Source organism: Fusarium musae, chromosome 2 (assembly GCF_019915245.1).
Source record: "Fusarium musae strain F31 chromosome 2, whole genome shotgun sequence".
Taxonomy (NCBI): Eukaryota; Fungi; Ascomycota; class Sordariomycetes; order Hypocreales; family Nectriaceae; genus Fusarium; species Fusarium musae.
Genome location: NC_058388.1, coordinates 3,439,474 through 3,465,701, shown reverse-complemented (window position 1 = coordinate 3,465,701; position 26,228 = coordinate 3,439,474). Strand labels below are relative to the sequence as shown.

Genomic DNA, 26,228 nt, shown 5'->3' with positions numbered 1-26,228 from the left:
AGCTCACCTGGCACTGGCTGGAGACCCGGCAAGGCTGTTGCAATACCCTGCTTTCTATTGGATTGTTCTGCACGTTTGTGGCATCGTAGTCACTGAGGTTGTTCTTTACATCGAGGTCTGTCATAATAATGGCCATGAATCTCAGTCAGATTGTCCATTGGGACTTCTCCTGTCGAGAAGTGCAGTGTAAGGGCTTGTCTAGGTATGGAACCTAGTAGTAGCATGCACGCATCGGCCCGGGATATCCTTTCATTGAGGGCCTGATGATTTCTATCCTAACATATTCATAAGTTTTTAGCCATGTGGCCAGATTGCTGCCCCTTGAGGCTTGCTCGGCAGGATCTGATGCCGGTAGTCAAGGTGGAGTTAGTAAACACGGCACGGCTGGGGGCGGCAGTTCGGACCATTGAATTCTCACATGCAGCTAGTGAGCACCGGTGGCTTGGTTTTCAGGAGTCTTTATGAGACTTTGGTGGTCTAGTGTCGTCGAAGTCTGCCGCCGGCAACAATACATCCCTTACCTCGATTATTGGTGGGCAGATACTGTTGTTGATCGCTGAGCTGAAGAATTCTCCGGGAAGCTAGCTGCATTTTGTCCCAAAGAAGCTATGTTTGCGATGTGATCCCTTGCAGGCTTCTAATCGTTAGGCCCAACGCCAAGAAGGCGTTCGACGACGACCAACGAGATTAACATATGACCTGAGCGTCGTTAGATGCTTACAACTATATGATGCGTCTGATTAGTCTCTTGCTTCGTGACCTACTATGCTCTGGCCTGTCGGGTAACTCCTCATCAGTGACCGATGATATGATCCAAGGTGCTAGGCTGTCACTACACGAATTATCAAAAATTGGCAGCGGAACTCAACGACGTCCATGGTGGGAAACCCGTAATGCGACTTATGAACTTACATTGCCTTTCAATACTTTGACAAACCGGCAATGGGGTGTTCAGGTAGTAGCCATGATCATGCAGCTTCGAAGCTGTGTAGTTCTCGCCGTGTTGTGGGAGGGCGTAACGAACAAACCTACAAGCAATTGAATTTCACACGGTCTTAACCTAATGAACACACTTTCTGCATATCTTACTTATGCCTTATATGAAAGGCAAAGTCGTGTTTTTCATTACTTCTGTGTATTGAGAAGTGATGGGGTAGTTACAGATGTCGATGGACAATATCCTGGTCATAAGCTAGAAATCTTGACAGCTATTGGATCAAAAGGTTCCGGCAACGTTAGACGCCAATTAGACAAAAGAAAGACGCGACAGAGGCAAGATCAGAAAACTCTAAAACAGATGAGTCGCCATACTAAGAACTTGGTTTTCTCCATATTGCTGTTACCAGAAATCAAAAACCAAAAGAATGACAAGGCTATTTGCCCTCGAATGATACTTTGTTGTGATGTGACTACCCTACAATGACGAGGAGGTTGTAGGGACTTGATTTCTCAGCAGGATTGGCTGATGAGTTAAGTATCTATCAGCCGTTACAAGGCGACCAACCAGAACGCGAGAAAAAGTTGGTGGCGGATTTTCGCATCTTCAATTCTCCCAACCCACGCACACTCGATTTGCGATCGTGCTGCTGCAGCGATTGTCGAACCGACACTGCCGAATGACCACTACCAACATCGCAATGTCGCAGAATCAGCCCCACGCACAGCCTCCGTTGCCCGAGCGTAATGCATTTATTCACAATTCTGCCATTGCTGGTGCAGTCATTGCACCTCTCGCTATGCTGCTACCACCAAGAAAGATAGATCTTCGATTCTTCGTCCTTGCCAGCGCCTTCTCTCTTGCCACAAACCAGCTCGCCTACGAGTATACAGGCTCGTCGATCTACTCACGGTTCGGAAACCGTGTGGGCTCCATATTTGGAACCGAACTTCCCGAAGGTGCTCAGCGCACCCAACGACTACTACGTGAGCACCGAGAGCGCGAGGCGGCACTCAAAGCTAGGTTAGGCCAACATAATCCACGAAGCGAAGAGGAGAAGACAGGTGTGGCCAAGGCGCTCAATGATGTGTGGATGGGGGGCGAGGAGAAGAATTGGCGAGAGCAGCGTGCCAAAGAGCATCAACAAAAGATGGAAGAGGGCAAGGGTATTGGCGATATCATCATGGAGCAAGTCGCAGATGTCTGGAATGGAAATTGGGGAAAGGGTGCCAAGAAACAAGATGGCGAGACCACAACGGACGACGCTTCATCGATCGGGAAGAAATAGCACTATCTTAACCGAGGAGAGACAACATAGATGTTCAAACAACACTGGAAGGGACCATCCAGTCTTATACCCATTGTCGACAAAATGCGACATGCACAAGACCGAACTGTACCACTATCAACGGAAAAGGCGAAGGTCCGCCAGGGCAATACGACTGTAATGAGCAATGAAGAGGGCTAGGACAACGTATATAGGGCAGCTCATGTCATGTACGATACAACAGTTTGTATAATAATCACGATCTTATCTCATCTACCTAACTCATCAGCCACTCAGCAGGAGCATATAGGGCCACTGACCGGAATGCCACATGAGCAGTCAGCAATCCACAGTGCCAGGCGTTGTCAAGAAGTTTTCAGTCAATGCAGGCTGGCTGCTAGAATATTGAAGTGGTGTTTGCATCATTCATACCACACCCGTCTTGTATAGCGTTTGACACATCGAGCGTTGTCGTGTCCTGGGCCTCCAACACAGAAGGGGGAGCGAATGTTGGAATCCTTTGCCTGCCAATAGTCTTGGCGTTGAGATCATCTCACAAGACTGATTCGTTATGCCATCTGAGGTGAGGGTGAGGTGGACTTCCTGGTATGCATCAAGTTGGGAGCTGTTCTTCTTGCCCAGGAGAGCTTTGCCTCCCGGAACTTGGCGTGGAATAGGACGAGACGGAACGCGTAGTTAAATTGTTGTCCACCGCAAAAGATCTCATCGGAACCCGTACATCTGATTGATACGGGTACATGCCATCAACGAGCTCCACTGCGTACAATGAATACGGGAAGACTCGTCAGCTTTAACAGTGGCTGTGGTCCGTTGCGCTGTAGCGTCAGCCACGGGCTGGAAGCCAAGTATTTCACCACAAATGCATTGGTGATGTGGTTGAGACAATGGAAATGCGTCGACTGGCCTAGCATCCAAGTGCCTGTGATAGCTAGAATATAGGTAGGTGGTAGATTGCAATCAATGAGTTTGTGCCACATTGCTGTACCAGGACAAATGTTCATGTTGGGTAGGCACCTAGTATTACTTATAAAGGAGAGGTGCCCCGGGATCTTTAGGTCGGTAGTTTTTGTGTTCAATCAGAATTTACCTTTGCGGATACCGGAATGATCGAAGTTGACAGCTTGTAATATGTAATAAAATATCAGCATCCCTAGTGTTTCGTGATTGCAAGTGCTCTTGTGATCCATAAGCAAGTAGGTATCAATAAAGACTCACATTAGCCACCACAAAAACCGTCATGAATAGAGGTTACTGTTCTAAATTCAGAAGCTGTGGCGCTTAAACATCCATTAACCAGAGTGAGGCTCAATCTTAGCCACACGGCACCACCACCCAAGAACCCTTCTTCCCAGTGATCGACCTTTGGTTGCAGGGATCTATGGCTTACAACTGTCAGCACAGCCCCGGCTTGTACGTCACTCGGCTGTGAGTTGTTTCGTCATGGGCACCAAGTCAGCGAGAATAGAACAAATATGCCCTTATTGAGTACCTAATAAACAGGACTTGTTACCTAAGCTGAAGGCTGCCTCAAAATAACGATACCTAACTAGTCAAGCTGCATGATTATTGTATTCCCAAGTATTTCCCCTCTTGTTTTTTCGACGCTCTCATCTTCACTCTTTTGCTTCACTCGTTTGGCTTTTTTTTTTTTTTTTTTTTTTACAACGACGCAAATAGAACAGACAGCTTACTCGTTGGGCCCACAGCTTCCACGCGTAAGGCAGTCGCCCAATCAAGAGAGAGCCTCCACGCAATCCAGACCAGTCCTTTCGTCCCTGGCGACCCTTGAAACAACCCGCTCAAGCCTACCTAACCAGTTGAGCTGAAGTTCAGGACTTTGGACCAGCCACCTAAGCTTGACCTAGCGCGAGGAATACATTTTATGGTTCAACATCTTTCACTCTGGATCGACAAAGGATTCATTTAACATACACTCACGCATTGTTGTCAACAACGATAAGGGCTTGGATCATTCGACGAGTTACAAAATACCGTCTCTTGATCTGTGACGCCGTCTCGACCCTTCTGAAACAGCTTGTCGCAGTTGTATCCCCTTTCTTTGCCGCTTAGCGGCTTACTCTCATCGACTGCCTACGTAACCTCGTCCCCGTTACTCGAACGAGAATCTCTTGCTTTCGTCAACTATGGCTTCGCACGACTACTACAGCGGTGGCAGCCAACAGGCTCCTTATGGCGCCGGCCCCAACGCTTCTCCCTACTACCAGAATCACGATACCCCTTCGCCGCATTCTACACCAGCACCCCCATACGAGCCTAACTCGTACAACTCACACTATGCTCCCGACACCTCGATCTATCCTGCCGATACTGCCGCGCATATTGTTCCGACCAAACAAACACCGTACTCGCCAAACGATATACAATATCCTCCAGCGAGCACTTATGCTAGCCCTTCAGGTCAGAGCTCAAGCCATAACCAGCCTGGTCAAACTGGTCAGTCTCCTTTCGACACCGTCTTTGACGATCATATGTACCCGGCAAACTCGAACACCGGACCGACTCCCAGCTCCAGTACGGCTGACATTGGCCAACAAGGCTTCTATCAAGATACAAGCTATGCTGGAGGGGCCGCCGCTGCGCAGCCTTACGGCCAGGAAGACATTCCCCTTCAAGACCGGACCGCTAAAAATGACGACCCCGAGATGAACGATCATATCTATGACGCCCCTGGACGACCTAAGAAGAAGGGCAAGAAGGGCAAGGTTCGCTTGGGTGAATTGGGTATGATTGGGGCCAACAAGAAGAGGATTCCTTGGGTTGTCTATATCTTTTCTGTGGTCCAAATCGCCATCTTTATCGCCGAAATAGCAAGAATGGGTAAGATGTGAAGACTGATACAGGAGGAAAACTGTCAGCTGACTCATTCACAGGCGTGTTAACAGGAACTCCAATTGCGATCAAACCGCAATTCAACGTATTCATCGGCCCATCTCCCGGTTTACTGATCAACATGGGTGCACGTTATGCCCCCTGTATGCGCAACGTGAAGGGTATCCAAAGTGTGGACAAGAATGCGAAGGGCGCCGTTCTACCTGGTCTACTTTGTCCCAATGCTACCACAGACGACAGTTTCTGCCCTCTTCATGTGGTCTGCGGCTTCGGAGGTGACGTTCCAGATCCTAAGTTTAATGGTGATATCAACCAGAGTCCGGAGCCCAACCAGTGGTACCGATTCATCACCTCAATTTTCATGCACGCCGGTCTCATTCACATCATATTCAACCTTCTTCTGCAGCTTACCATTGCGAAAGAGATGGAGATGGCCATCGGGCCAGTGCGGTTTCTACTCGTTTACATGAGTGCTGGGATTTTCGGCAACATCATGGGTGGAAACTATGCGCCGCCAGGACAGCCATCCGTGGGTGCCTCTGGTGCCCTTTTTGGTATCATTGCATTGGTCCTCCTCGATCTTCTGTACTCATGGAAGGACAGACGCAACCCTGTCAAAGACCTTCTTTTCATCATCCTTGATATGGTAATTGCATTTGTCCTGGGACTTCTTCCCGGCTTGGACAACTTTGTCCATATTGGCGGTTTTCTTATGGGACTCTCTCTTGGCGTCTGTGTCCTGCACTCGCCCAACTCACTGCGACGGCGGATGGGCCAGGAGTTGTCGTACGCAGCCGTTTCTCCCCAGACTGGCGAGACGCCCCCTCACTTTTTCAAGAACCCAGTCGGTTTCTTCAAGGGGCGCAAGCCACTCTGGTGGGCTTGGTGGCTGGTTCGAGCTGCCTTCCTCGTCATGATCATTGTCGTTTTCATTGTTCTCCTGAACAACTTTTACAAGTATCACGACACCTGTGATTGGTGCAAGTATCTCAATTGCCTGGTAAGTTTTTCATCACTACTGCTCAAGATGATAAAGTGGCTAACCTCCAACAGCCCATCAACGATTGGTGCGATTGGGGATCTTTTGAGCATCTTAAGGAGCCCAAGAGTTCTTCTTCGTCATAAGATAATAATGAATGGAGGCTAGGTCGGCAGAGATGTACTAAAATCGCATCATATTGAACTGTGCGCAGCTTTAGGAAGCAGCTTGCACCTTAATAAGCAATTTTGTTCATTGCGAAACTCGACACCATTGGACATAGCAGCTAGATCATGCTCTTTCACTGGAAATTGGAGAATGCTCCCTCTTGCTTTCTTTATGTCGATTAATGAAGAAATGATTTATCCAGCGTCACCGTGTGCTTGAACGTGATACTAGGGTCTTACCGGCAACTCTCGGAATGAGTGGTGTCAATGTGACTTGCTGACAACCATCAGCCAGTTGTGCAGTCCTGCAGGCTGTTGCTGCTGGCAAATCATGCATTTGCCCAACACACTACACTTGCACATGGATATGAGACATGGGGTTAGCGATACTATTACATGATATTGCAGCTCTTGGCTGTATACAGGCCCAACCAACATCGCACAATGTCACGCGATACCCCGCAAGTCAGCAATATTGTAACCCAAGGAATGATATACACGACAACTTCACGGTGCTATAAATGGTATAACACTTCCCTCCTGTTGCTCCTTTGTGAACACAATTTCTTCCTCGCCGTCTGTGCAAACATTCTCACACGTGTGGCTCTGGGTCCATGAAGATGGCTCCTTTGAAACATGCTGTTAAACCCCTTTTGTCTGAATGAGTAAGTTCTTTCGCTACTTGATTCTTTTTAACCCATTTTGGGTGAGATGATGAATTCTTTTTATGCATGGCTTAACTGATCTCCCAAGACGGAGTACGGATGCTTGTAGAATGGATGTCTGAATGTGTTCTTCCCCCAGTTTTGCAATCTACTATCAGCCCATGTTAGCGAGCAAACCATGAACTGACTGGAAGAATAGATGCCATGAAAGTCTCTAGACGCCTGTCACGTCGAGGTATTAGTATCATGTGGTACCCTTCAGGATAGTGTGTTCAGCAATCATCTTTGCAGCTGAATTGGTAGTGCAGTCGTTGACAGGTACGTCGAGTCCGATGTCAGTCTTTCCATGGAGCTGTCATATGTGCACGACCAAGGGCCGTTTTCGCTCGAAAGCACAATTACCTAGGAAGCTGCCATGTATCTGAGGTGCGGATTTTCGGCATGACTCAATCTCTGACCTGTGTGGAAACGGTTTCGCAGGCGTCTCTCGCAACATGAATACCTAAGGACTTGTAAATGCTCTTTTATTTTCACCATAAAGTGACATGTTAAAATCAAGGGTGAGTTCGGAACAGATCATCGTGCCACCAACAGCCGTTGACCGCGGTTGACCCCTGACATTCAATCTTTCAGTAGACGATCCACGGCCGTAACCTTCGAGATCTGGTAGTGCTGTATCATTCTTCTAGAAGCCAAACTCTGTGATGCGAGCGTCTGCTTTCGCAGGAAACCTATACAGGAAGTTTAGTTTAGATTGTGGCATGTCTGACCTATGTAATGGTGAACGGATGAGTTCGCCAGTTCTCGTCATATATCTTGGCGTTTTTAACAGCCGTAATGGAGTACTGAGGTAGCTAGCCACCACAGAAGAGTTCAGCGTCTCGATAACTTCTACGAGGCTGTACACGCAGGGGACCACTGAACGTAAAACGTCCCATCATCTATAGAGTCTCGATGTAAGTTGTTCAGAAACGTTTACGCAGTTGATCTGACTGATCAATGGCCTAGGGTAGGTAAGTTCTCACTCCCGAAGCTATAAGCACCTAGATATGACGCCTGTTCACGTGATCGCGACGAGTAAGTGGGGTCAGTCACGTCACGACTAACACGAGTCGCGCTACGCGGTCGCTATCAATTAAAGTCGTGTCGCTAAACCCATTAGAAATCTCCTCTGTGAGAGTCTCCCCTCCAACCGTTTAGTGTCAACAATCACAATCCACCAAAGACGTTGTCAAACACTCTTCACTCTCCTTTCCGTGGATGAATACGTGATTGTATAACAGTTTGATTGTCTTTTTCTCTACCCACGTCTCTTGTTCTTTCTTCGTGTGTCGCATTCGCCATCCTCAGTCACCATGGCCAGTGCAGTTCTTCCTCAGAAACGAGTTCTGGGCGAGAGCCACACTCGCCAGAACATCACATCATCTCCCTCCTCAACGAAGAAGCGCAAAGTAGATGCGATACCGTCATCACCTGCTACCGCCCGAGCTCCCAGCTCGCAGCATTACCATCGATCCAAAATGACGTCCACTCAGCCCAAGAGTGCTTTTGAATCAGAAGTACTCGAAAAGCTCAGCCAGGACTTGTCGGACCGCAAACGTAACAACACCGAGAAAGACCAGGCATGGGATAGACCGCCTGTAGTTGACTTCGTACCGGAGCGTGACAGCCTCTGCTTTCAGTCTATTGAAGCTGAGGAGGGTACATTACACGGTGGCCGGGCCACCGTCAAGCTTTTTGGTGTTAATGAAGCAGGAAACTCAGTCATGCTGCATGTAACTGACTTCAAACATTACCTATACGTTCCCGCACCTGTCAACTTCCAACCACAAGACTGTGCAGCCTTCAAGGCATACCTAGAGACTCAGGTCGCTCAACATCAGCCGACCATCCACTCAGTCGCCTTTGCCATGAGAGAGAACATTTACGGATTCCAAGGGAATCAATCGAAACCCTACCTGAAGGTTACCGTGACAGATCCCAAATTTATCAACAAAGTCCGAACAACGATTCAAAGTGGCAATGCAAACTGGAAAGGCATGTGGAGGAACGATGGCGAAATCCAGACTTTTGACAACCTGCAATTTCTACTGCGTTTCATGGTTGACTGCAAGGTAAGAGAAATGCGATATGATGGCTACATGATCTAATATCCACCCAGGTCCGAGGAATGTCGTGGGTTGAAGCTCCCGCTAAGACATACAAAATCATCCCCGATCATGTTCGCCAATCCAACTGTCAAATCGAAGCTGAAGTTAGCTACCTCGATCTCATAGCACACGAACCCGTCGGCGAATGGTCAAAGATGGCACCATTACGTATCCTGTCTTTCGATATCGAATGTGCCGGTCGTAAGGGTATCTTTCCTGAAGCAAACCACGATCCCGTCATCCAGATCGCAAATATTGTTACGCAATATGGAGAAAAGAAGCCATTTGTCAGAAACGTGTTCTGTCTGCAAGAGACGAGCTCGATTGTGGCAACTCAGATTCTTGAGTATGAAAAGGAGGAGAAAATGCTGAGTGACTGGCAAAAGTTTCTTATACGTGCGGACCCTGATATCATCACCGGCTACAATATTTCCAACTTCGATTTCCCATATTTGCTGGACCGAGCGAAACATCTCAAGGTACCTGGTTTCGAATACTGGACTCGAATCCCTAGCATGCAATCCAAAGCCAAGGAGACGAATTTCTCCAGCAAACAGATGGGCAACCGAGATACCAAAGCTACAAATACCAACGGTCGACTGCAATTGGATCTTCTTCAACTGATCCAGCGTGACCATCACCTCAGAAGTTACACGCTGAACTCTGTGTGTGCCAATTTCCTTGGCGAGCAGAAGGAGGATGTCCACCATTCAATGATCACAGAACTTTTCAATGGTACACCGGAGTCTCGAAGACGTTTGGCGCTGTACTGCCTGAAAGATGCCTACCTCCCACAAAGGCTGATGGATAAACTCTCTTGTTTGGAAAATTACACTGAAATGGCAAGAGTCACAGGAGTGCCATTCAACTTCTTATTATCTCGAGGTCAGCAAGTCAAGTTCATCAGCCAGTTGTTCCGAAAAGCACTAGAACAGAAACTTGTCATTCCCAATCTCAAGTCAGAGGCTTCTGATGAACAGTATGAAGGAGCTACAGTCATTGAGCCAACCCGAGGTTACTACGATGTTCCAATCGCCACGCTGGATTTCGCCTCTCTATACCCTAGTATCATGCAAGCGCACAACCTTTGCTATACTACCCTGGTCAGTAAGAAGGCGATTGAAGCCTTCAATCTCCAGAAAGACGAGGACTACATCGTCACACCGAATGGAGACACTTTTGTAACAGTCAAGCAACGCAAGGGCTTATTGGCACAAATTCTTGAGGAACTTCTCGCGGCCCGTAAACAGGCCAAACGTGAGTTGGCGGTTGAGACAGATCCGTTCAAGAAGGCTGTGTTGAATGGTCGACAACTGGCTTTGAAAATCAGCGCGAACAGTGTGTACGGTTTGACTGGTGCTACAACAGGCAAACTTCCATGTCTCGAAATTGCCAGTAGTACAACAAGTTTCGGCCGAAAGATGATTGAGAAGACCAAGGAAGAGGTGGAAAACCGTTACAATATAGCAAACGGATATTCTCACGACGCTCAGGTCATTTACGGTGATACTGATTCCGTCATGATTAAGTTTGGTACCAAAGACCTTCAGGAGGCTATGAAGCTTGGTGAGGAAGCTTCGAAATACGTCTCGGAGAAATTCGTCAAACCCATCAAACTCGAGTTCGAAAAAGTCTACTTCCCATATCTGCTAATCAACAAGAAGCGATATGCTGGTCTATACTGGACGAAACCAGAGAAGTATGACAAGATGGACACAAAGGGTATTGAGACGGTGCGACGTGACAACTGTTTGTTGGTCCAGACGGTCATTGAAAAAGTCTTGCGAATGATCTTGATCGACCAAGATGTTCAAGGTGCCCAAGAGTAAGTTGTTTCTTGAATGACGCTTCAGTTTTCCTTTCTTTCTTTGATGTTATCAGAACTCATCAGGCAATGTGAGGGGAAAACGGAATGCTAATGGTAAACTTTCTAGATACGTCAAAGAGACGATTGCCGATCTGCTGCAAAACAAGGTCGACATGTCGAAATTGGTCATCACAAAGGCTCTTACAAAGGACGATTATGCCGCAAAGCAAGCGCACGTCGAGCTGGCGCAACGCATGAAGAAGCGAGATGCAGGCTCGGCACCGGGACTCGGTGACCGAGTGGCCTACGTCATGGTCCGAGGCCCAGCTGGCGCCAAAAACTTCGAGAAGTCGGAGGACCCTATTTACGTGCTTGAGCACAACGTGCCGATAGATACCCGGTACTACCTGGATAACCAACTGGCTAAGCCACTCGGCCGTATCTTTGAGCCGATTCTCGGTGAGACCAAGGCACGCTCCCTCCTTACAGGAGATCATACCCGCACCATCTCGGTTGCAGCTCCCACTGTTGGAGGTCTCATGAAGTTTGCCAAGAAGACACAAACATGCATGGGCTGCAAAAAACCTCTGACAGGGAAAGAAGAGTCACAGGGGGCGGTGTGCTCTAATTGCGCACCTCGCGTTGGTGAGCTTTACAAGAAGACGCTTGATCGCGTGTCAGATTTGGAGGTGCGCTTCGGGCGGCTATGGACCCAGTGCCAGCGCTGTCAGGGCAGCATGCACTGCGAGGTTATCTGCAGTAGTAAAGATTGCCCCATTTTCTATATGCGCATGAAAGCTAAAAAGGACCTGGAGGATGCTGGACGCGAGCTTTCACGTTTCGACGCTGATCAGGCTGCTATGTGGTGAGAGTGTTGTTTCTCCAGACATCTACACCTATTCAACATTCGCAGTTGTCACCTGTTATTTTTATTGTCTTTTATGTCTGTTGAATCACTGGAGAGGGAACTAACGCATCTCTTCCTGGGTGTGGGTGGGAAGATGTGGAGGGTCCTGCTGAGCTGTAATGGAAGAGATGTGTTATAAAATCACGGCTAGACACAGAGATATTGTATGTATAGGCGCAGGAACGAGTTTGGGATTGTTTGTACTCGTATTATGTAGGTAAGGCGTTTTGGGGGTTGTGGCTGCGGGTTCAACGTTGCTGCAGATATCACTGCATATATCTAAGACAGAATAGAGCATACAGCATTGGACATGAAGGCGTTCGAGACTTTGATTTCCCTTACAAACAGCAATGACCAAGTGTTTTTACAGAACCGGATGGAGTGCTTAAAGCCTTGTAACGTAGCAATGGCAACAAAGAAATATTGGGAGATTTCAGTCACAATGCATGGGTTGGAAGTGTAGAATAGCATAAGTCTAAGTGTTGCTGTCTAATAACGGCGAGAAAGAAGAGAGACACGAATGGCATGATGTTTATTAAATCTTGTGTTCTGGGCTTCTGAGCGGCCAACCCCCCGAAGCATATCGAGGTTGACTGGGAGCTTCTCCGCGGGATGAACCCTGACCGTCAGTTGGGGCAGACTGAAGGTGCTGAACAAAGATTTTGGCAATGGTGAAACCTACAGAGACAAGCAATGATCGGAAAGAAGAGGAGGCCGCGGAACATGTCGGAATGACTGGATAGTCCAAAGCTCAAGGGTAATGAGGGGTGCTGAAGCCTAAAGGGGGGGTATTATAAGTCATGATGAGCTGGAAGTTGGGGGCAGTTCATGAGGGAACATATTCATGATGAATGTGGCCAGTGCTTAATCCTCGCGCTATAACCGATTCCCAGTGGTTCGGTGTTGAAGCCCGGGAATTTTGACTCCTCCTTGAAGTTTTCGGAGGACACCCGAAGCATCTGGTCTCATTGCTTTCTCATGGAGATGTATGTCCGGATGGATCAACCAGTTCCGTAAACGGCGGCGGACGGCTAAACGTTCACGATGAAGACCAAAAAAAAATGTTGTTGTCGGGAGCGAGGCACGGTAGTCTCGGTCAAAAGCATGGCGAGGGATGAAACGGAAGCTAAAGTCTTCTAATCGGTCCGGGGAGACATGTTTTGACAATTTGACAGGCGCTTCACTGATGAATTAGAGAATGCTGTGACAGGACAGGCTCCCCCAGATTATTTTATCCTAGTATCCCCGCCACTGAGTGAATTGTAGAGCGCCAGTGATTGTTCGTTCGGAAAGGATTTCGGCAACATATCATGGTCCATGGTCTGGGGCTGCTTATGTTGTGATTTGATAGATCTTTTTCCGGCACTGGTTGATCAAGAGCGCCATTGGTCAGGGGAAGAGTTGATGTCAATTCATTCTTCAAACAAGATGACAAGGCGGCCAATAAGAACGTGTTGATAATATAGAGACTAGGTATCCGTACGGATAGGTAGGTATGTAACAGTTACAGTTCAGGGTCCGGGGAGTGTCGATATGTGCTGCGCGTCAATGGGGCCACCGCGAATATCACTGACAATACGGAGTAGGGCAAGGATAATTGTCCCGGCGCATGCTGTATTTCCAAGTTGGCTGGGCTGGGTCGGAGCAAGACGCCGGTGACGGGACAAGGGTAAGATGCAACGGTATGAGCTACTCCCGCATTCTGAGTTGTCGCTGATTCGACAGAAGGCAAAAGAGATTTCCTTTTCCAGATATAAAGAAGGAGTTTGGCTTGGGAATTGGTAATGGATTGTTTGATTTGACGCGCTTGGCCAGGCTAAAGTCCCGGGAACCTGGCCTGGCCTGGCTGATGCATCTACCTACACACACACGACACAGGACTTTTTAATGTTAATATTTAGGTTAATTAATTAGCAGTGTGGTGGTGGGCTTGGGGATGAGGCACTTTTTTTCTCATCCCGCTAGACAGACACACAGATCACCTCTCAAACAAAAAATATCCTGGAGTCGTCGTCCTTTGAGCGTGGGATGCAGCAAGGGACCTACCGTGATTATATGTCGTGTGGGGTTATTTGTTAGCTGAGAAGGTCCATGCTTACCTGGGGATATACTGAGAGTAGTGCAACAGTCAGGCCAGCTCAGTTTGGCGCTGAGCATGAATTACAATGATGAATAAAGGCATTGATGAACGGATAAACGTCGATGATGATTTCACACAAGCCAAGATAAGATGTGCATGCAATCTACAGTAGTACCCCCACCACGCAAGCCTAAGAGCGACGGTGGCAAGCGTGGAGGTGAAGTGCTGTAAGGTATAGAACGAATGGAGGGGATCTGATAATGGATTGGAATAATGGGCGTTGGCTAATAGGAACGGTATCATGAATAATGAATGGCTGAAAACATGGCGTCTTTGATCTTTACTACAGAGGGCATGGCATGGTACGACGGCAGCCAGGACCTACATTGCCGGAGTGAGCGAGCGAGTGAGCGAATATCGGAGGTGCCCATGAGAATGGGAGGCTAATAAGGTACCCGTATGCGCGCGACATATGAGAGACCGAGATCCATTGGCCAGATGGTGGGGAAGAAACGGAGTTTGCACGGAGGAGCTAGCTCACGGCAGCTGTAAAGACCCTGGTGTAGTAGTAATAGATTAGTGCTCTCTCTCACATGCAAGTTGCTAAGGTGAGGCATGAATCTCATGTGGTTATTTGAAAGCTCCTACTACCTTGGATGGCAGATGAAAACGACAACATGTGTTTCGTCTATGTCTCCCGCATACAAATTCTTCAACTTACAAGACCACAACCAGAACCACAACCACAACCACAACCCCAACTAACTCCAGACGACCAGACATGATGGGAAAAATTGGAACCCCCCCAGGGGTGTGTGATGTCGCTCCTTGTCGATGTCAATGTGGGGTGTAACGCTAGACTGGGGTTTATCGGGAACGACAGAGATTAGGGTGTGTCTTGTCACTCGATTAGATGGGATAATGGCAACGCGATTGCCTATCGAGTGAGCTTTTTTCTGACTCCCGTCCTTTATCTCTGAACACGGAAGACAAGGTACTTTGCCTTTGTCGCATGTTTGTGTGCCGTGCCGTGCGTGCTAAGCTGAGCTCATGTAGTACCTAATGTATCCCGTCCTGGCATCGGTCTTGTATCGGATGCGGACGCGGACCTCGATGCCATGACGGAAAGAGTGATGGAGCGAGCCAAGCGACCATCTCTTGCCATTCTTTTGCAGTCCTCGATAACCATATAAACCTCGCCCTCCCGTCGCCTTTCAAGACGCTTTCCCTCCCTCCTTATCTCACCTCCCATTCACACGTCTCGAAAAGTGTATCGAACCTCTTCGCAATCTTGCTCCTAGAAGGAATCTATTTATCAATCACCACTCTCGACACACACATCCCAAATGCAGCTGAACACCATGTCTCACCTTCCCCAAGAGCCCGAGTTCGAGCAGGCTTATGGCGGTAGGTAACCCATTTATGTACATTAATGAGAACATAAACCCTAACTTGCAATCTCTAGAGCTCGCCTCTGCCCTCGAGAACAGCTCCCTCTTCAACGAGCACCCCGAGTATCGTACTGCCCTTGCTGTGGCCGCCATCCCTGAGCGTGTCATTCAGTTCCGTGTCGTCTGGAACGACGACAAGGGTAACCTCCAGGTCAACCGCGGTTACCGCGTCCAGTTCAACGGTGCCCTTGGCCCCTACAAGGGCGGTCTTCGATTCCACCCCAGCGTCAACCTGTCCATTCTCAAGTTCCTTGGTTTCGAGCAAATCTTCAAGAATGCCCTGACTGGCCGTAAGTGACCTCATCGCCGCGCTTGTCTGGTCCCTGCATATTGCGGGGCGATGGAATTGGCACAAGTGAATGAATCAGACTCGCTAACATTGTTCTAGTCAACATGGGTGGTGGCAAGGGTGGTGCCGACTTCGACCCCAAGGGCAAGTCCGATGCCGAGATTCGACGATTTTGCCAGGCTTTCATGACTGAGCTGTCCAAGCACATTGGTGCCGAGACTGATGTCCCTGCTGGTGACATCGGTGTCGGTGGCCGAGAGATCGGTTACCTCTTTGGCGCCTACCGCAAGCTTCGCAACCGTTGGGAGGGTGTCCTCACTGGAAAGGGTCTTTCATGGGGTGGTAGCTTGATCCGACCTGAGGCTACTGGTTACGGTCTCGTCTACTATGTTGAGTACATGCTCAAGCACGCCAACCGTGGCACCTTCGAGGGCAAGCGTGTTGCTCTGTCCGGCTCCGGAAATGTCGCCCAGTACGCTGCTCTCAAGATCATCGAGCTCGGTGGCTCCGTTGTCTCTCTTTCCGACTCCAAGGGTGCTCTCGTCGCCAAGGAGGGTTCTTCCTTCACACCCGAGCAAATTCACAACATTGCTGCCCTCAAGATCAAGCACCAAGCCCTGACCACTTTCGAGCACGATGGGCAGTTCACATGGATTGAAGGTGCCCGTCCTTGGGTCCATGTTGGCAAGGTCGACATTGCCCTCCCCAGTGCTACTCAGAACGAGGTCAGCAAGGAGGAGGCCCAGGCTCTTGTTGACGCTGGCGCCTTCATCGTCGCTGAGGGTTCCAACATGGGCTGCACTGCTGAGGCTATTGATGTCTTCGAGGCCCACCGCAAGGAGAAGGGTGCTGATGCTCTCTGGTACGCCCCTGGCAAGGCCTCCAACTGTGGTGGTGTCGCTGTTTCCGGCCTTGAGATGGCTCAGAACAGCCAGCGTATCCAGTGGACCGAGAAGGAGGTTGATGACCGCCTCAAGGCCATTATGAAGGACGCCTTTGTCGCCGGTCTCGAGACTGCTCAGAAGTACGTTGAGGCCAAGGAGGGTGAGCTTCCCAGCTTGATTGCTGGTAGCAACATCGCCGGCTTCATCAAGGTTGCTGAGGCCATGCACGACCAGGGTGACTGGTTCTAAATGGACAGTTAAGGATGGCTGGAGCGAGATAAGAGACCTATCAGAGAGACCGCAATACCCGAGCTGGGCTCACATCAAGGGTCTCTGATCTTCTCACCATGATTATCTCGCCCAGAGTCGACCTATTTCTGCACGAAAAGGAGTTTCATTCTTGGCTACTATCAGGGCATGCATACTGTTGGGCGTTGGCGGGGTTTCAAGAAGGGGATTACTTTTGTTTTTCTTCACGATAGACGTGGGCCTGGATCTTATATAGCTTTTTTCACCTTTTTCCTTTTACTTTTTCTCCTTTTCAGCCCGATAGAATGAGGAATGAAACAAAATGCTTTTGATTCAAAGTTAATGAGAGCGCTGTGATATATGTTTGGTTAACTTGATTGCATGTACCTCAGAAGAGAATAAGCTTGATCGTTTCAAAAATGTTCAAATCTTAACCGTTGTCATTGGATCATGATTCTATTTCACACAATGATAGTTTCAGAGGCATTAGGTGGTCCAGTAAAGAGGCCCTGTTTCTTTCAATGTGGTATAAATTTCTTTAGTATCGTGTGCTGCGCTTCAATGCGATCCAAGGTCTCACGTATCTGCGGTGAAGTTCATTCATAGCCGTCTCCACTTCGGCATGTAACATTAAGTACCTAGCCAAGGATCTGGGACAGAATGGACGCGGCGTTTCCTAGTCTACTAGTCTGGGTAAATCTATGGTTTGTGATTGTTCACTTGTGGAACCTCGGTTGATGGTGTTACCGCGGGGAAGTGTTACCTCCGTAAAAGCTCCTAAGGCATCGGATCTTATATATCCCCTTCGTTCTAGTTGTAAGTCAGATATGATTCCTTCAGCCTTACTTGATGTAATTGAAGGCCTTGGTTTGACCCTACTGCTGCATACTTAATCTCATCTTACCTTCAGTATCGCCTACCATGGTGCAGCATCCTCCTTTGACTGGCATCAAGGTGCTAGAATTCGCTGGTCTTGCTCCTGGTGAGTACACCAAAGACGAATGAAAGAGCAAAGTTGATGAGCCGATTTTCTTTGAAGGACCTTATGCTGGCATGTTGCTCGCTGACGCAGGTGCCTCGGTTCTCCGCATAGACCGTGCTCGACCCGACACATCTGCTCCTACAGAAGACATGCTAGCCCGGCATAAATCCTCCATATCCGTGGATCTCAAATCAGAGCGGGGTGTTGGGCTTATAAGGCGCCTCGTTGCTGAGGCCGATGTCCTCATTGACCCTTTTCGTCCGGGCGTACTCGAGAAACTGTCTCTTGGTCCGGATGAGCTGTGCCGTATTAACCCAAGGCTTATATATGGTCGCATGACAGGGTTCCGGCGTGATGGAAAATATGCACTAATGGCAGGCCACGATATCAACTATCTCGCCGTTTCAGGTACGCTGGGAATGCTGGGCAGAGATGGCGAGAAGCCGCATCCGCCATGGAACATTCTGGCCGACTTTGCTGGTGGAGGAGCAATGCTATTCGAAGGTATCTTGATGGCTATCATCTCAAGACAATCTTCTGGCCGTGGACAAGTCGTCGAGGCAAACATGGTAGATGGAAGCTCATATCTGACCACTTTTCCTCGAATGGCGCTCAAGACGATAGTGGGCAGCAGTGGCCGAGGAAACAATCTGCTCGATGGAGGTGCTCCCTTTTACGACACTTACGAGACATCGGATGGCAAATATGTCGCCGTCGGAGCTCTTGAACCGCAGTTCTTTGCCGTTCTTCTACGCGGGCTCGAGATTGCTGGTCAAGGATGGGAGGAAGATCAGCACAACAGAGATCGCTGGCCCGAGCTTCGGCATTTATTGGCAGATAAGTTTCGAAGCAAGACTCGTGCCCAGTGGGAACTAGTCTTCGATGGTACAGATGCGTGCTGCACCCCAGTGCTGGAGTATAGCGAACTAGAGGACGACCCCAAGCGGGAAGGTGACCAGAGACCAGCGGTGACCTTGCGGGAGACGCCGTGTCTTGCTGTGAAAGAGGGTGTAGGGCATACAGACCCAGCTCGGTTTGGACAAGGCCCAGGTGTGCCCGGAGACGGCTATAGAGCGAAGTTGCTGAAGCCTGGAGTAGGTGGGGAAGAAGTCTTGAGGAACTGGTTGGGATGGGAGAACGGAACCGATTATGTACTGGAGCGAGGAGGATTCGTGCTCAAGGAGCTTTCCAAGCTGTGACATGTACTATGTATGAGCGCCGTATCTTATACAAGGCACCATTGGCTTGCGCCAATGACAGAAAGACCAGATAACTTGTGTATTAGGACAGAGGCACCAAAGAGAGAGAGAGAGAGCTGCGTTCGATGCACACTCAGAAGGGCAATGATTATATATTCTACCTACAACAGGACCTCTCTACACAATTTACCGAGAACTAACAAGTAAGCTTGGTAGAAAGCGCAAGCCAGTAGCTGTCCAGCCAACACATTACCACCATTTGCTCCCGCATCCTCGACAGCACCCCAGGACGAAACCACGCCTGCAAACCCTGTCGCACACAAGGGCCAAGCCATGCATCCCAATATAAGTCATTAAGCAGTCTACTCTAGGCCTCCCCTGAAAAGTGTGGTATCGAAAAGTATAAATAAAGTGATGCTCAGGACGTCATAAGAGGCCGGGAGACGACTGCTGGGTAGTGATACCCCTGGGGCGTTTGATTCGTAGGTGGAGAAGCTGCAAAAGGGCTCAGTCTGACCCCGATGCTGAGCAGGGAAGTCATGATAAGAGTCTTTGTCCATCACCACATCACTGCACTTGACTGACGATCTCACTAGCCTTCGAGAGAGACTCAACCATCTGCTGGCACTCCTTTCTCCGTCGGATTGTGAAGTCACTCTCTTTCAGAAGGTCATCCAATGTGTCGGTTCGGTACATGTTCTCCAAGAGTTCTCGTTGCATTTCGTCCTTGGTAAACCTGTAGCTGATATTAGACAACTTGAGGGAATCTCTGGCCGCGGAACACTTACTGCACAAGATTCAGCATGACAGCCTTGGGGACCATGTCAATCATAGTTCGCTTGACAATATTATAGTAAGAGGAGATGAGGAGCTCTGTACAATCATTAGTATTATATCATAGAAGTCAAACGATTCATCTAAACGTACTGATAACCTCAACCTCGATGTTCTCGCGTTCTGACAGGGTACCGGAAGCTTTGAGAGTGGGTGGAGGAGCTTCCATAGCAGCGGCCTTTTTCTTGTTCTTGGCCGCAAAGAAGCTACCAAAAAAGCCCGAGTTACCGGCGCTATCGGCATCGGGGACTGTTGGGCTGGCAGCCCGGGGGGTTGATGCAAGTGGCTTGCCAGTCTTGGGATCAACCTGAACAGGCTTGCTGGGGTTGTATCGCTCATTCACCATCGCCATTGCCTGATATATCAGTTTAGAGACATTTCAAGGAAGCTCAAGATCGAACAACTTACTCGGTGACCGTTCAAAAAGTCGGGGTGGCCTGTGTTGACATAGCATGACTCCATAGCCACCAAATCTCTGACAAGCTTGTTGGTAGGTTCCATAGCCTTCTTGAAAAAAGCAATTACCACGCCATGCATCTTTTCCTTCAGTTGAGGGTATCGGCGGTAAAGCTGCTTGGCGAGAAGCTGTGACAGAATTCGAACAAGTTCATCGTATACGAGAGAAACACACTTCAGGCTGGGATCTTCCAATCGTTTGATCTGCTGCTTCACAATCAGTTCGAAAGCGGTAGTACCAACAAATAGCGCTGGAGAAGATCCAGAAGAGTTATAGAGGATGGTACGGATGTCGACATCCTTGACAACATCAAATGGGTCAATGGCCTTAACACCATTCGAGTAAAGCTCGTGGAAGACAAAGCTGATACGAGCACCTCCCGAAAGCTCAGTGCTGGACAGCTCAGTGTTATTACCATCCAGAACTGTGCGCCACTCATTGGTGAACTCGGTGATAATATTTAGAACGATGTTGGCGCTATTGCCGAGCATAGAGGGGCCGAGGCTTTCCAGCTCAGCCGAGTACTTTTGAAGAGAACTGCTGATGCGGGCCTTGATGTCAGGCAGGGTCTGTTTGATGTGCATCATGAGAATGAGATTAAGTTTGCGCGCGAGATAAGGAGTTCCACAGTATGAGCTCTTGTTTCGGTAAGCCTTATGGTTTTCGAAAAAGTTCTTCTCAGCCTCGAGCGCCTGGTTGATGGCCTTTCGGTTATCAATATCGCGTTGGCCTCGATTCACAACGGGGACGTAGCCCAACCGAAGAGGAATGACACGGTTCGACAGAATATCGATGACATCGGTTCCCTCATCCATCAGATCAACCTTGGTTAAGACTCCGATAGTCCTTTGACCTTCAGGGTCAACCTCTCGTGCCAGCTTGAGACCGTCCGAGTTGGCCAAATCCTGGTTGGCGGCAGTGACTGCAAGTATGATGGCGTTGGACTTGCCAATATGTTTAAGAACCATCTCCCTGATCTGTCGTTCGATATCGCGGGGCTGGTCTCCGACTGGGACCTTGGTAAGGCCGGGCAAATCGACCAGGGTCAGAGTGAGGACGTTGGGAGAGTAGATACGAAGGTTGATGGGAGCGGGGGAGATGCCGGCATTTCGTCCAACCTTGGCTTCTGTCTCTCTCGAGATCTCGTCTCGAATCTTGGAGAAGTCGTAGAACTTCTGCCCAGGGGCATGAAGGAACTCTCCCCACTCATCGGCATTGGCCTGCTTATCGTTGGTGGTATCAACCTCCTCGGCCTTGACTCCATTGCTCTGGGGCGCGCGGTTGATGAGTTGAAGAACGAGGGGACGTCGGGTTACAATACCAGAGCCTCGGGGCAGGCTGAGAGGGGCGGTCAGTCTGAAAGCGACCTAACATAGGCGGTATGTAGCAAACTCACAAGTCTCGACCGACAATATTCTCCAAAACTGAACTCTTTCCACTTGACTGACTTCCCACCACGGCGATCTGAGGCAAGTCGATAGGGTTGTTGACACCGACAGTCGCGAAAACATCCTGAAGCTTATTGACAAGTCTATCAATGGAAGTTAGAGGTAGGGTAGATTTGGAGGGTTGGCATCGTGACTAACTGGATCAGGGCGGGATCCGAAATGCCGCCCTGCGAAGCAAGGGTGCCGCTCATGTTCGTTGATTCTTCCAGCTTGAAACTGTGTACGCTTGAACGATGCGTAAAATCGAGTGAGTTGAAAACGATGGGTGGGGGAGGAGGGTTACTGGTTTATTTAACCTCCGGAAAGCGGTCGAGGCAAAAGATAGCAGGAAACGTTGCGCAAGCTTGGAAAAGGGCACCACAGCAGCCCTGGTTGGTCTGTCAGTCTTTCAAGCGTACAAGTCGTGAGAATGAACAGCGTTCGGGGTTAGAAGGTCGTTGTATATAAGTGATGGGTGGTGTTGCTAGAATAAAGGAGGGAACTCGCAGGACGACAGCGAGTTCACGAGCCTAACGGCACTAAGAATTGCGCGCCGCATTACGTCCTTACATTGTGCCACAACAGTGTGGCGCAGGAATTCCCAATCTCAGCTTTTATTGCCTTACATAACTGGTCCAAAAGCTTAGCGTTCCCATCAATCATACTGCACGTGACGGCCCTGAATATCATTCTGGCCAACATGGAAGCTCAGAACTCTGTAGCCTGATGAACACGTCAGCCTGTGATGGTCCCAAAGATAAAAATGGTTGCCTTCCTTTAGGCGGCATACCTAAGAGACGCCATGACGATACTGTCATAACATGGCTTCAATGGTAGGTAGGTAGCCCCTCCTGCTTGTAGGCCCTCAATACTTATATATGTTCAGATTCAAGGTACCTATTCATCTCACTTATCAAAGTACAATCAAAAGGCGAAACAAAACGGATTTTGGATTTAACATGTGTCTGATTCTATTCAGTCAACCCAGGAGCGGTTCATTTGATTTGTCAATCCTATTTTGTCGGTGCTTTACAGGTTTCATTGCAGTACTTCAAGGACACTTGTACTATTAGACCGACCCCTGTTTATACAATCAGTTCCCGCCTTTTGATGTCAATCTTCAGGCGGCGATAAAAACCTGATCAGCCATGCCTCGATTCTAATTTGTTAACTTGAAAAGAAAAAGGAGTTATCTCGAAGCCCTAACAGGGCATAAGAGAGGGAATGAAATACAGAAGTAGTGGAAGAGCTACAACCACAAGATGTCCGTCTTTTGGACGATATCCATTGTAAGCTGGTACATAGGTAGCTCCTAATGTAGCAGCTTGCTCGGGAACTGTCAGCATGGTGGTAGACTTTGTATTAGAGAATGCAGCAGAGGAGCCGTCAGAACATAAAAGTTTCTGGTCACCCCCTTGACGAAAAGCACACTGTAAGACATCCTCGGGATTTCACATAGCCAGGCGCAGTCCAGGACTCGGGAGTATCTCATCATTTGCGGTGACGATACGATTTGAACGTCATCAGCTAAGGCTGCAGTGGTGTGGGGTGACACTGCGTCTTAAGTCGAGACGCTAACTGACGGATGGGTGAGATGTTCCATGAGGTCTTTGAGTTGGCTGTCAATAAGAGAATACGTGCCTATATAATTTATTTTTTGGGGTAAAAGAAAGAAAATTACCTATCAAAAGTGATGGGATATCCAAATAGGTAGGAAACAGAGGCAATGCTGAATAGGCTAACTCGTCTCGCAAACCTCCACTCATTCCGCCCTCTGATCCATAATTCCCAATGTTTATGCCACTCCATGTCAGCCACTGTGACCGATTGTTCCAGGGGTAGACCAGGGGAGATGTGCTGTACACCTCTGCTTGCTGGCTGTAGGAGAAGCATTCAAGGGTGTTCACGGCTCCTAATTAGTTAGCACCGGCGACAACAGGAGAGCTCTGCCATACCTCAACACATAGCACCATAACTGTGGACGTAGTCACCAAGACCACCATAGTGGTAGCTCTGATGATCTCGTTGATACTCATGAATATTGACATGAGTCGTATCTGGCTTACTCAAGCTACTAATTAATAAGAGACCAAGACGGCGGTTTCCTCCAGCATCCTCACCTCGTCACATGCACACCTACCTACCTTGCTAACTGACCACAGCTGCTAACTTGATCTACCTTACCTATCAAGCGCCACCACCTCCACCTCCCGCTTCCAACCACCATCCATTACATACACTACTAACCTTACATCACAATACCACGACTCTTCACATTCATCCTGCCTTTTGTCATCGTGCTCGCCTTCTCGTTGTTTCGTTATCTTGCCTGAGCACTGCCTTTTCTGGTCGAAGGCCAGTTTTCTACTAATCAAGCTACCCCAGATTCCACCGCGGCAGGAAACCGCGGAGAGGCCGTCCTGGACTCCTCCGACGAGCCATCGCACCCAAATCTCCACGACACCACTTCCAGTGATCCAGACACGCCACACCTTCTCTCGAACTCTTCTAACACTACTGCTTCCGCCCGTTCCTCCGCCGTCTCCCCGGCTAACGCAACCGCGCCCCAACCCCATCGACAAAACCGGAATCAGACACAGACTGGCATCGCGAATATAGATTCTTCGGTTGCCAGATTTGAAGGACTTCCGGGTCAAGTACCGGCTCGGACACTCGGACGACGTCAACGCTCCCCAGCTCCTGACCGCCGTTTCGAACCGTCGACTGGCCAATCTTACACGCCAGACGGAAATCTTATCGCTGAGCCTAGAGCAAAGCGACGAAGAGGGAACGTCACCATGGGTGGCAGTGACATTCTTGATCCCCATAATGGTGCTCCTTTGGGAATATCTAATGGATCAAATGAAGTGTTTTCAGGGGTGACAAACGGTAACAAGACTCCCATGAACGGGTCTTCAGCTCGAGATAAGAACACTTCGGTCATTCGAGGCAACGAACAATCTTCAAAGTATTTTGGCCATGATCGCGAGGAGGTAACCCGACTATTGATACAAGCGTTGTCAGACATGGGATATCGGACTGCCGCAGATAATGTGAGCCAAGAGAGTGGGTACGAATTGGAAAGTCCAACTGTAGCCGGCTTCAGATCTGCTGTTCTGACCGGGTCATGGCCCGTGGCAGAAGAGTTGCTTGCTGGCGCTTCGTTGGAGACTGAAGGCCCAGGTAACGGCCTTGTATTGGCACCTGGCGCGGATCCCAACGCCATGAGGTTTTGGTTACGACAGCAGAAGTTTCTGGAGCTTCTGGAGCAAAAGGATACAAGTAAGGCTCTGATAGTACTTCGAAGCGAGTTGACACCGTTATCTCATGACACTGGTAAACTGCATTTCCTATCAGGTCTACTCATGTGTCGTTCGGTCGAGGATCTTATGGCAAAGGCTGAATGGGATGGTGCGAATGGCCAATCTCGAAAGATGTTGCTCTCGGAGTTATCAAGTACGTATTCCGTCGAATTGTATGGTTCCGTGCTGACATGAGAAGAATGCATATCACCGTCGGTCATGCTCCCTGAGAACCGCCTGGCAGTCCTTCTTGAGCAGGTTAAGCAGAGTCAGATCGACACCTGTCTATACCATACTGAAGCGTTATCGCCTTCGCTCTACTCAGACCACTTTTGTGACAGACGCAACTTCCCAACGGAGGTCGCATTGGAGCTTTCGAATATGGGCGATGAGATTTGGCAGGTACAATTCTCCCATGACGGAACCAAGATGGCGGCGTGTGGCAGTAGCCCAGAGGTTATGATATGGGATACACGCACCTTCAAAGTTTTAGAGTCTCTCGACGGCCACGATGGCGGTGTCGGCAACATCGTTTTTAGCCCTGACGATTCCCTGATTCTCTGCTGCTCGAGAGACGGGCACGCAAGATTGTGGACTACGAGAGTGAGCTCTCACCAACTCCTTGTTCTCATCCCCGAATGCAGCACTAACAGCGAGCTTAGGACGGGACTTTGATCAGGAAATTTCCTAAATTCGAGGAGCCTGTGAGCGGCTGCGTCTGGGCTCAGGACAGTCGGTCACTAGTTGTTGGAACGCTAGATCCTAATTACAGCCTTCGAACTCTGAACCTGGATACGAGTGAGCAGTACGAGTGGGGGGTAAAGCATAGAGTCCAGGATCTATGTGGATCGCCAGACGGTCGTTGGCTCGTGGCCGTGGACAATCAGCAGACAATCCACGTCTATAACGCTGTTACCCGAGAATTGGAGTTTGATATGGAACTTAAAGCCCGACCGACATCAGTCAACATCAGCCAAGACTCGCGTCATCTTCTTGTCAATAAGTGCGACGGTGAAGCTCAGCTCATTGACCTCTTGACGCGGAACTCGGTCCAGAAGTTTTTCGGTCACACAGGCGGTGACTATCTAATTCGATGTTCGTTTGGTGGAGCCAACGAGAGTTTTGTTCTAAGTGGCAGTGAAGATGGCAACATCGTTATATGGCATAAAAACACGGGTGCGGCAGTCGAGCGCCTACATGGCCATCATCCCCGCTGCAATGCTGTTGCGTGGAATCCTACCGACTCGTATATGCTCGCATCAGCGGGAGACGATGGCCGGATAAAGATGTGAGTGTTCTTAAGAGTGTTACCTTGGCGACCCAA

General features: G+C 49.1%; 7 protein-coding genes across 7 annotated transcripts; 6 read left to right on the top strand and 1 right to left on the bottom strand.

The window, feature by feature from the left end:
* Nucleotides 1-1,637: 1,637 nt before the first annotated feature.
* On the top strand, nt 1,638-2,225 carry J7337_002961 (uncharacterized protein; the record flags this gene model as incomplete). The annotated part of the gene is made up of 1 exon (XM_044820686.1): nt 1,638-2,225. The coding sequence occupies one exon, from the start codon at nt 1,638-1,640 to the stop codon at nt 2,223-2,225; it is 588 nt and encodes a 195-aa protein (XP_044684986.1).
* Nucleotides 2,226-4,369: 2,144 nt separating this feature from the next.
* Nucleotides 4,370-6,200, top strand: J7337_002960 (uncharacterized protein; the record flags this gene model as incomplete). The annotated part of the gene is made up of 3 exons (XM_044820685.1): nt 4,370-5,063; nt 5,117-6,075; nt 6,129-6,200. 3 exons carry the CDS (start codon nt 4,370-4,372, stop codon nt 6,198-6,200), a joined length of 1,725 nt encoding a protein of 574 aa, XP_044684985.1.
* A 2,041-nt stretch (nt 6,201-8,241) lies between these two features.
* Nucleotides 8,242-11,712, top strand: POL3 (DNA-directed DNA polymerase delta; the record flags this gene model as incomplete). Its single annotated transcript, XM_044820684.1, has 3 exons — nt 8,242-9,000; nt 9,048-10,861; nt 10,971-11,712. 3 exons carry the CDS (start codon nt 8,242-8,244, stop codon nt 11,710-11,712), a joined length of 3,315 nt encoding a protein of 1,104 aa, XP_044684984.1.
* Nucleotides 11,713-15,176: 3,464 nt separating this feature from the next.
* GDH2 (NAD-dependent glutamate dehydrogenase) lies at nt 15,177-16,703 on the top strand (the record flags this gene model as incomplete). Its single annotated transcript, XM_044820683.1, has 3 exons — nt 15,177-15,237; nt 15,296-15,571; nt 15,670-16,703. The coding sequence occupies 3 exons, from the start codon at nt 15,177-15,179 to the stop codon at nt 16,701-16,703; spliced, it is 1,371 nt and encodes a 456-aa protein (XP_044684983.1).
* Nucleotides 16,704-17,624: 921 nt separating this feature from the next.
* J7337_002957 (uncharacterized protein) lies at nt 17,625-18,884 on the top strand (the record flags this gene model as incomplete). The annotated part of the gene is made up of 2 exons (XM_044820682.1): nt 17,625-17,685; nt 17,743-18,884. The coding sequence occupies 2 exons, from the start codon at nt 17,625-17,627 to the stop codon at nt 18,882-18,884; spliced, it is 1,203 nt and encodes a 400-aa protein (XP_044684982.1).
* A 567-nt stretch (nt 18,885-19,451) lies between these two features.
* On the bottom strand, nt 19,452-21,814 carry VPS1 (vacuolar protein sorting-associated protein 1; the record flags this gene model as incomplete). The annotated part of the gene is made up of 6 exons (XM_044820681.1): nt 19,452-19,620; nt 19,673-19,757; nt 19,812-20,073; nt 20,127-21,513; nt 21,572-21,706; nt 21,762-21,814. The coding sequence occupies 6 exons, from the start codon at nt 21,812-21,814 to the stop codon at nt 19,452-19,454; spliced, it is 2,091 nt and encodes a 696-aa protein (XP_044684981.1).
* Nucleotides 21,815-24,400: 2,586 nt separating this feature from the next.
* Nucleotides 24,401-26,196, top strand: J7337_002955 (uncharacterized protein; the record flags this gene model as incomplete). Its single annotated transcript, XM_044820680.1, has 3 exons — nt 24,401-25,058; nt 25,104-25,507; nt 25,567-26,196. 3 exons carry the CDS (start codon nt 24,401-24,403, stop codon nt 26,194-26,196), a joined length of 1,692 nt encoding a protein of 563 aa, XP_044684980.1.
* Nucleotides 26,197-26,228: the final 32 nt, after the last annotated feature.